At 53.4% G+C, this 10,369-nt stretch overlaps 1 protein-coding gene across 1 annotated transcript in view; it reads left to right on the top strand.

Moving 5' to 3' along the window:
* Nucleotides 1-3,351: 3,351 nt before the first annotated feature.
* Cspg4 (chondroitin sulfate proteoglycan 4) overlaps nt 3,352-10,369 on the top strand; it is a 34,758-nt gene continuing 27,740 nt past the window's right edge. Inside the window, exon 1 of the mRNA XM_052188275.1 lies at nt 3,352-3,513. Coding sequence (XP_052044235.1) covers nt 3,426-3,513 — 88 coding nt within the window. The 5' untranslated portion in view covers nt 3,352-3,425. The remainder of the gene's footprint in view (nt 3,514-10,369) is intronic.

Here is a 10,369-nt window from a genome sequence, read left to right as displayed (position 1 = left end):
TAGAACCTATCTCCCCCGGTCTAGCTAGGGAGAAGACTCCATAGAGTCTTCAGACAGAAAAGTACTTGTCAAGGAAGGTGGGCAGCGAGGCCTCCCTGTGGGAAGGTAAAACATGACCAGGGAGATAGGGCACCAGAAGTAGTCACTGTGTGTGTCTGGTCAACCAAAGTCAAGGAAAAGCATGGCAAAGGTTAGCAGGCAGAAGGGAGGTGAGAGTCAACTCTGAGGATGCCAGGGAGGTTCCGGTCAGCTCTGCTCAAGACAGGCGTGCCCAAGAAGCTGGGATGAGGACAACTGGGGAGCTGGTGCTACCCCTCCCAACAGCACATTCTGAGTCAGTGGGAGATGACCAGTCATTCTAAAGCTACCGGGACCTCAATCATCATGTCTCTGCTGAGCTTCGGTCCAGAGCCCAGTGGTCTGCAGGGCAAGAATGATTTCCCTCTCTCTCTCTCTCTCTCTCTCTCTCTCTCTCTCTCTCTCTCTCTCTCTCTCTCTCTCTCTTCCATCTACCTATCTATCTATCTATCTATCTATCTATCTATCTATCTCCCTCTGTCTTCCCCCACCTCAGGATAGTCTGGAAGTAACTTTGAAGTTGAAAATGACCTTGAATTTCTTTTCTCTTGCTTCTGCTTCCTGAGTGTTAGGATTAAAAGCTTGTGTAGCTTTGTCCACTGTTTTGTCCCTGTTGTTTGTTTGTTTGTTTGTTTTCTAAGATTCATTTTAGGGGGTTGGAGAGATGGCTCAGTGGTTAAGAGCACAAGCTGCTCTTCCAAAGATCCTGAGTTCAATTCCCACGTGGTGGCTCACAACAGCAACCACATGGTGGCTCACAAGCACCGTCTATAATGGGATCTGATGCCCCCTCTTCTGGTGTGCATGAAGATGGTGTCTTCATATACATAAATAAATAAATCTTTTTTTTAAAAAAGATTCATTTTAATTGAATTTAGTTTTGTGTGTGTTTATGTGAATGTATGCCATGAATACAGGTACCTATGGAATCCTGAAGAGGATATCAGAGCCCTGGGAACTGGAGCTATAGGCAGTCGTGAGCCCCTCAATGTGGGTTCTGGGAATCAAACTCAAGGCACATGCAAAAGCATGAAGCACCTTTACCGGCTGAGCCACTTCTTCACCCCATGCCCAGGCTTTGTGCTGCAGAGAAAACCCAGGGCTCTTGGGTGCTCAGCAGGCACTCTACCAACTGAGCTGCATCCCCATCCTACCCCAACCCTCCCCCAGCCCCAGTACCAGAGCGTGACTCCAGGGCCTGCGCATGCCAGGTGAGTGTTCTGCCGCCTAGGTATTCCCCCTGGAGATGTTTTACTAACTGGGAAACCCCAGCAGAGACGCACAAGCTGGGTCATGAACACCGTGCTGGTTGTAGTCTTTTTTCTGGGTCTGTTTCTCAACTCCATCAGCAGCAACAAGGCTGGGAGGCTCTGAGCTCATCCTGTCTTAAGTCGCAGCTGTGGGCTGGGCTGCAGCTACTAGTCTGTGAGGCTCCCCAGACAGAGAATGCCTCATGGTGGTGGTGGGCAAGAAAATCTATGGCGAGGGACCGAGACTCGAGCAGATGGGCGGTCTAGGATGGTACACATCTCTCCTCTAGTTCCCAATTCATAAAAAGACAAGCACTTCCCCTCCCTCTCATTCCTAAAGAGAGAACTCTTCTCCCCCAACCTTCCAAGAAGCCTCCCCTCCCAAACCCTAGATCCATATTTGGCCCTTAATGAGGACCAAGTGTTGTGCTGACTCAGAAGGAAAACAAGAAGCAAGGAATAGGCTCATTGTGTCAGGTTACCTAGGGTGCCCAGATAGTTCCTAAGTCTAAATCCCAGCAGAATAGCTTCTTAGTCAACCTTAGCAGGTACTTATTGAGCACCTACTGTATGCAACTGCCTATGGAGGGGAGGGTCAAAGGTTCACAGAAGACCCTCCATCAAAGGGAGGATGTGAGGTGGTTGTATACAAACCGTGAAGTACTGGGGTGTATAGAATGAGAGAGGAAGAAGAAAAGATGATATGTGTTGAGCACCTACTGTATGCCAGGCTCTGGGGTAGGTGTTTGAGACATAGTAAAACACTTAATGCTCATAAATTCAAACTTGTACATGAGGAACTGGAACACAGGAGCAGGGACTAGTTAACAGCTGGACAGTCACGTAACAGAACTGGGACCAAGAACACCACCGGGCCAGGCAGGGCAGTCGAGCACAGAGCTTGGGCTCCATGATTTGGCTTGCCCTCGCCTGGATCAACTTGCCAAAGACCTTTACTCTCTCTCAGCCTCGTTTCTCTATCCAAATGGGGCTCAGTTCTAACAGTCATGAAATGTTGGACTTGTGTTATGACTGTTGCTGCTCAAAGGTAAGGATTGGAAAGAGGGTGCACAGTGGAGTGTGGGCACAGCGGGGAGCCCAGTGGAGGGATATGTATGAAAGAAGAGGGGGAACAGGGGTGTTCCTCTATCCATCTCCTGGAAAAACCCAGTCCAGGTCCCAGCGCAACTGGGGCTGGGCAAACACAGGCACTGGGAAAGGCCACAATAACTCCGCTTTTCCCAGATCCTGGTTGGGACTAGCAGGCTCTTGCCTGGGGAAGGAGCCAGGAGGAGAAGGCCCCAGCCTGAAGCTGTTAGGTAGGAGCTAAATCCAGGGCCAGATTTCCAGGAGGCGTGGGGCAAGTGAAAACACCAAGATTTTTGGGTCAGGAGGCCTGGGATCCTGGCAGGAAATGGCCAGGCACGTACCTTTGACTTTGGATTCTGAGCTGGGCTCCTTCTGCACAAAAGGAAGGGAAGGGTACTCAGCCCCCACCCCGCAGGGTTGTTTTGAAGCATATGTTACCACAGAGCCAAGCTTCTGCACCACAAGATCCAGACCCCTTGTCTTTACAGGCAGAGAAACAACAGTCTGTGGAAAGAAAAGGGCCAACCCAGAGCCCTGCCTAGCGATCTGCTCCAGTGGAATCCTTAGGGACCTGTAACCTTGAAGGCACCTAAATCCCGGCATCCCCACAAGGGCAGAAGAGGGCTGGCAGCTCTCACTCTTATTTCCCATTCTCAAGCGATCCTGTCCACAGTGTTCTGGGGGTCTAAAGACTTTGAGACGGTGTCCCAAATCCTTAAAATGGGGCATGGATCTGCCTTGGCAGGAAAGGTCCTTCCACCCTAACCAGGAGCAGGAGCCCAGCACGGCCCCTTTAAGAAGGTTGGAGGTGGGAGCAGACAGAGGGAGCCCCCGCCCGAAATCCAAGCGCGGGTTGGCGCCTGCCCCGCCCCTGGAGTTAAGTACCGGACAGCCCTTGAGGAGAAGCTCTGCTCCCTCGACTTGACTTGCGACTTGCGACTGCTGCTCTCCAGACTCAGCACGCTCTGTTCCCTTGCCTTACAAGTCCAGGCGCCCAGCCCCGCCGCGATGCTTCTCGGCCCGGGACACCGGCTGTCAGCTCCAGCCCTGGCCTTGGCTCTTACATTGGCCTTGTTGGTCAGATCTACAACTCCTGGTGAGTGAGGGACTGAGACCCTGTCCCAGCCTAAAGGATCTTCATGGGGACTGCACTCATGGTCCCTGATCAAGAGTCCAGGGGCCTGTACTTCTCCCCCAGGCTGAGGGTCTGAAAGGAAAGCTCTGATCTCTACTTATGCGAACTACGGGAATCCAAAGTTGTCTGGTTTTCCTGACCCTAGAGAGTCAGACTCTGAAAAGGGCCCCCTCCAGTCAGATTGCCAAGGGTGTGGCTCTGCCCACCCAGATTGTCCGGGACACTTAGGCCACCTCGGCCCTATCCATTCTCTTTGCCAGACAGGTTTGAGTGACCTCAGTGGGTATCAAAGGATACCCAGAGGCAGCATTAAGCGTGCATTCTGGCCACAGATACTCTGAGCCAGAGTGGGGTGCTATGAAGTGAGAAGCGGAGAGGAGGCATAATGCCCCACCCTGTGTGTGCCTGCACACCTCTGCCACGGCCTCCTCTGCCTGCCTCTGGCATCTGTACCCTCTCAGAGCTCTGCACCCCTCTTTTTGTTCCCAGAGCTGGCTAGCCGCCCCTACCTCCGTCGGTCTTTATACCTTTTACCCCTCATCCCTGCTCTCATCACTGAGAGGGCCTGGCTGGTGACAGACAAGACCACCCACTCTCCAGGTTCCAGAGGCAATACTGCCACCCCTCAGATATCTCTCTGACAATCCTGGGGCAACCTAGGCCACACCCCCTTGTCCCTAGCTCTGGTGTCTGATCAGCAGAGACTGGGTAAAGAGCACCTTCTGAGAGATGCCAGTGGGCATGTCATCTGTCACAGCTGTCACCATCCCAGGAACCCTAACACTCCAGTGTTCTTCCTTTTCTGGAGACGAGGTCTGGTTATACCATAAGATCTGTGGCCTCGGGGGCCCATCAGTCATTGCTACCCATGTATGAATCAGGCAGGCAGCCTACATCTTTCAGGACCATTTCCAAGAGCAGCTAAGAGCAGAGAAGGAACTTGAGTTTCCCTTCCAGGGGCCCAGACCACACCCTTCTCCCCATCAGACGGAGGAGACCAGCTCTAAAGAAGGATGTCACGAGGCACCCAGAAGGGAAGTGATTCAGGGAAGAACCCCTACACTAAGGTGACTCCGGGTAGATCCAGGCTCCTCATCCCGGCTGCACAGAATGCCTCTCCTAAAATCTCCCAGCCCCAGATGTGCACAGACCTGAGAGCTATGAGGCGGGAACTGAGGTAGCTGGGCATTTCCAGCCAAGAGATGGTTCCCTGCAGCCTCTACCTGCTTGGGCTTCAACCTAAAACAATTCTTAGACACCATCTTAGCGCTGGCAACAAGAGATGTGATGCTAGAGCTACACAAAGATGGGCGGGCTGACTCAGGGTGTGGCAATGCATGCCTATAATGGCAGTATTGAGGAAGCAGGAGGAAGGGGATTGGCTGCACTGTGGGTTCAAGGCCAGCCTGGGCTGCAGAATGAGTCTCAGATCAACCTTAGCTACAGTGAGACCCTGCCTCCGAAACAAGTGGGGGTCGGAGGATAACAGAGCAGGGGAAGAAAGGAGAAGAGGAGAGGGGGAGGAGGAAGAAGGGAAGGGGAGAGAACGTGTGTTAATTCGGGAGATAAAGTAAGCTAAAATTCAAAGAGCGGTTTCTAATTGTGTATGGAAAGATCCGGGTGAAAATGTGCAGCGAATCAGAAACAAGGTGGGAGGGACAGAGGGACAGCCATTGTCCTTGAGTCAAGCCTTGAAGGGTGAGAGGGGAGTCTGACTCCCGTCTGTGGTCCTCAGCCTGGAGGAGAGCAGGAGGTGGGTGTAACAGGGTGTTGAAATAGAAAGACCAGCAGCCTGATTGGAAGGCATATTTTGAGCACAGGGCAGGAAGAGCCATTGGACTGGGACACAGAAACCTTAAATGGCAAAATGAAGCCCCCAGCCTGGGCAGCGATGGGGAGAAGGAGGTGCAACCGGGTACCTGTTTTGTAACTCTGCCTGTTTTATAACGTTAGCCCCACCCTGGACTTCAGAAAGGACATGGGCTTGGAGAAGGAGTGAGATGTCTGATGTTTTCCCCTATGCCAGACAGAGCTTCTGCATAATAACTCTGCCACCCCCAACGCAGGCTAGGGGATCTATATGGAGGCTGAACTCACAGCCCAGCATCAGGAGTCCAGGGGCCTGTATTTCTTCCCCAGGCTGGTTTCTGTTTGTGGGGTCTCCAGCTGTCCCAGGTTGTCTGTATTTTATGATCCATAATGTCAAACTGCCCAGACCCCTCCTGAGTTCTGCCTGAAGAAAGCATCACCTCGCCTCTCTTGGAGGCCCGTGGGTTCTCTTGTCCCACTGAGGCATACTTGGGTGGCTGCCCTACACCTCTCTGCATTCCAGAGTATCCAGGTCATGGGGTCTGAGAGGCAAGTTTTCTTGGCAACCATCTGGACCAACATCTCAACTGTATAGACAGAAGAAATGAGCCCCCAGAGAGGAAACAGAAGTCTTAGGCCTTTGTAGAAACCCAGCTGCCCAAGAAAATTCCCAGGGAAGAAAGGGAGTCCACTCCTTTTGAGCTCTGAGGGAGATGAGACCCTCCTCAGAGGAGCAGAGCTGGGAGAGTGTGTCCTGCAGGGCAGACTGAGGAAAAAGGTGACATTCCAGTACAAGAAGACTTGGCTATAACCCCAGACGCTGGGGTGTGTCAGAGTATAGCACTGGGGACAGCGACTGCCATGCCTCTTCTCTGACCTGCCCTCACACACTAAAAGGTGGGCTGTGAGAGACTGAGGTAGGACCTATATAAACATGCCTCCCAGAGGCGTTCTCAGGGTTGTCTGAATGGGGATCAGAAGCAATGGGGGTATTGAAGGCAGCCAGGCTTCAGGGCCCAAGATACAAGAAAGAGAATCAGAGTAGATCCTGTTGGCTCTGACAGTGACTCACGGGGGCATCAGTGCTGTAGAGACAGACAAAGCTTGTCCATGCACTGCGCGTGCTGCCCCGGAACTCTGAGGCAGGGCAGAGGCCAGGGCCTTCACGCAGCCCACCCAGACTTTAGAAAAGCTTCCCCAGAAGCAGAGATAACTGAGCTCCCCCCTCCCAATGTCCACATGCCCAGGCAGGACAAGAAGGGCCTTTTAGCAGTGCCTGCCTGGGCAGTGGCTGTGGGGGGAGGGGGAGCCATGCCAGGTGGGCTAGGCTGCTGTCTGCTGGAACTGGGAGGGGAGAGGGCCACAGGGAAGGGACTGGGCATGTGTGGTGCTCACGCAGGAAGTGTATAGGCTGTCTGGGAACTGGGCGTGCTGCCCAGGATGGAGGAGGGGAGGGGGAACTTGGATATCCCTGATGTTCATGCTTGCTTGTTCGCTCGTACACAGATGAGACTTGCACAGGAGGACTCACTGGCTCAGGCCATGGTGCTATACAGCTGTTCTCACAGACCCTGACAGAGGCAGGAAGGGCAAGCGTAGCTGCTGCCTCATCTCAGCCCCTCCACCTGACAGACCTGGACTTGGGTGGTGCTTTGGAGTCCATGGGGGTGCTGGCCAGAGCTGTACTTCCTGGCCAGGGCCAGGAGCAGATGAGCTAAGCCTGCGTCCTCTGTTCTGCTGTTTTACTGACTCCCCTACAACTGCTGGCCAGGTCCAGCAACCCTCCAGCATGCCTCTGCCCCGGCCTATGTCAATTCCGTAAAAAACAAACCTCTTATTCTACGTACAGACGGAGTGGGTCTGTGTACACAGTATTACCTTCATTGCTGAATCTGCAAGGAATCTTGGAATTAACTGGATTAGCATCAATAGTTCAGTGCTTAAATCCTTTCTAGGGCAGGGTTCCCTAGCTCTCTGGCCTCCAGGAGAATCCGAACGTCCCAGCAGGAAGAGGGTCAGGCCAGTTCATGACTCAGTCTGAGAATTTGCCTCCAGAACTAGTCATGGTGGGTGCTGGGGTACAAGGCAGGAAGCAGCCCCATTTTACAGAGGAGGAAACTGGGCTCAGAGAGAAATAAGGACCCCACCCCACCCTTCAACCCCTCATTCCTCCACAACCCCTAATCTCTCCAGGCAGTCTTACTCCCCAATACAGTGGTCATCCCAGATCAGGCCATCAGAGTGGGGGTACACACCAGTGACCTCACACACACACACCCAAAGAGAGATATCTCTAGAGAAGTCCAGGACTCTGTCACTGTCCCCCCAGCAACCATGTCCATTTTTCCAAGCCCTCCTACCTCCTAACAGAAACAAATCTCCCATTAAAGCCCTACATCCACGTCCAGCTAGAGGGAAAAAAAAGGGGGGGGGGAGCCAGCCACACTTTTGTCTCTGACATAGGTTGTAGCCCGCGGCTGTTGTCTAGGTGGCTCTGTGGTGTAGACCATTCCTGTTCTGGAGGTAGTGTGGGCGGGCCTGGCCAGGAGCAGGGCCTGTCTTGTTGACCAGTTCTCACTCAGTGCCTACCCACGCCCGCCGACTCGAAGCCTGTGCAGGAGCGGGCTCTGCCAGCTCTGGTGTGCGGGGCCAGGCTGCCAGCCGTGTTCATGCTTACTTAAGTGTTTTGGTCTGTCCCCTCCCCCAACGCCTCCACAGACCTCACAGCCTCCACAGACTCCAGACCAGCCATAAGCCCGCCACAGCAGGGTTGAAGACATTATTAGCCTAGAGTCACAGAGTGCTTCTTTAGAGGATGGGGGGCTAGGCCTCCCTGCCCTTTGTCCTCATTCCCGGTATGGGCGGTGACCTCACCGATAGGACCAGCAGCCCCTGGCGTCTCACCACCTTTCTCATGGCTCTCCACCACATAGCGGAGCACAGGGTTTGCCCACTGGGGGCTCACCGGGGATTTTGCACCCGGGGATCACACACCAACCCACCCGGAGGTAAATCATCCTGAGAATATGGGATGCCTGTCTCACCGAGTGCACGTACTGTCGCAGCTTCCTACACAAATGGTTATAGGTGGAGTTTAACCTGGTTTTTTGCCAAGAGTGATGGCACATTCCTATAAACCCTGTACTCACGAGGAAGAAGCACGGCTGAACGTTCATGGCCAGCCTAGGCTACATAGCCAAACCCTGTCTCAAAATAGTGATGGTGATGGTGATGGTGATGGTGGTGATGATGATGATGATGGTGATGGTGATGGTGATGATTAAAAACACTGTTGTGTGAGGATGTAGCTTAGTTGTTAGAGTGCTTGTCTGACATGCATGAGAGCTGAGTTCAGGCCCCAGCCCCATTGCATAAACTGAGTGTGAGCGCATGTACCTGTTATCCCACCTCTCAGAGGTAGAAGCAGGAGGATCTGGAGTTCAAGGTCATTCTTAGCTAGATAGTGAGTTTAAGACCCTTAGGCATTCTTGGCTCAATGGGGAGATCCTGTGTCAAATAAAACAAAACAAAAAAAATGTGGATCCCGTCCAGGGTATCCTCTGACCAAGAGGATTTTGTGGCAGAAAAAGGGAGAAAGAGAATGAAATTGATTAAGATCACTTCCTATCTTTCAAAGAATCCCACTCAAGGCTGACTGCAGGGTTTCCTGTAAAGTGTCCTTCTCCAGATGGTTCAGCAGGGAGCCCTGGGGCAGAGAGCAGCCCCTGAACCCAGACTCTGAGGTTTCTCCTGCCCAGACTCCCACTCCGCTACCCCTACCATCAAATAAAACATCCAAGTGAGCAGAAGCCTCACGGTCTCGTGGCCACACGCACCACCGTGACTATGCTGTGCCCTTCTCTCCCTCCGTGGTCCGCATGAGTCATGTCCTACTGTCTGGCTATTAGTTAATGTCCGCTGTAGTCAGCCTTTCTCTTGGGGCTCTGTATAAAACTCCCTTCGTCTCCTGAGTCTCAGCAGGTGTGCATGTGTGAATACGTGTGTGCCCACGTGTACACACACACACAGAGCACATTTTTCAGTGGGCTCTGACCAAGACTATGTCTAGTGTGCAAGCCAGCAGCCCTAGGGAAAGCCCCCAATTCAAGACATACCCCGCCCGGGAAAGGGCCTCTGGCTAAGTCTCGGCCAATCTGCTCTCTGGGGAGCAGAGGAGACTGGGGAGAGGAGCCCAACTTCCGTTCCCACCTAAGAGCAAACCCTTCCCCGCCCACATTTCAGGAGGGGCAGCTATAAATATCAATGGGCCCAGGATGCTGATTCCCACGACATCAGCTCCTCCCTGCCCCCTCCTCAGTGCACAGGCACTGAGGCCAAGAATCTCCGCTGCAGCTGGGGCAAGGCAGGCGTGTGCCCCCCCCCCCACTTCCTGGCAGAGGGAGAACAAATCACCATTTTGGGGAGTCTCTGGGCTATGGCTGAGCGTCTTTCCAATTCTCGTTTTGACTCAGCCCCCACCTTTCCTGCTCTTAGACCTCAGTTCCTCAGAGACCTTCTATGGGGAGGCGGGAGGCCAGGCACGGCGGTTACAGACATGGTGTCAGAGCGTTCATCTGGGATTAGGTCCCAGCCCGTCCTTGTGCGAGGACCTTGGCATGGCCCACTCTGAGCCTCCAGTTAGCCCTTTATACAACAGGAAAGAATGCCCCTGCCTCTCATATGTGCTGAAGACAACAAAGCCAGACCATGGCCTGGAAATAAAGCTCTACCAGGCGTCTGTGCCCAAGGTTGCTGTTACTCTGTTGTCTTTCTGTAGTGGGTGGCTGAGCAGTGGCGCGGATGGGGTGGAGGGTTCTGTTCAGGAAAGGTTCCAAGCAAGGACTCTGGGAGGGCTGTCAGCCACCCACCACACCCCCAGACCAGGACCCTTTACAAAGTGGAGGCAGGGTCTGCATCTGTCCCATGTGAGGGCTGAGGTCTCACCTTATTGGGATCTCACAGACAGAGCAGCAGGTACCCAGAGCCTGCTTCCCAATAGCAGACGGCC

The sequence above is a fragment of the Apodemus sylvaticus genome, chromosome 7 (genome assembly GCF_947179515.1).
Source record: "Apodemus sylvaticus chromosome 7, mApoSyl1.1, whole genome shotgun sequence".
NCBI lineage: Eukaryota > Metazoa > Chordata > Mammalia > Rodentia > Muridae > Apodemus > Apodemus sylvaticus.
Note: the sequence above shows the minus strand (reverse complement) of the source record. Positions and strands in the feature narration are given on the sequence as shown.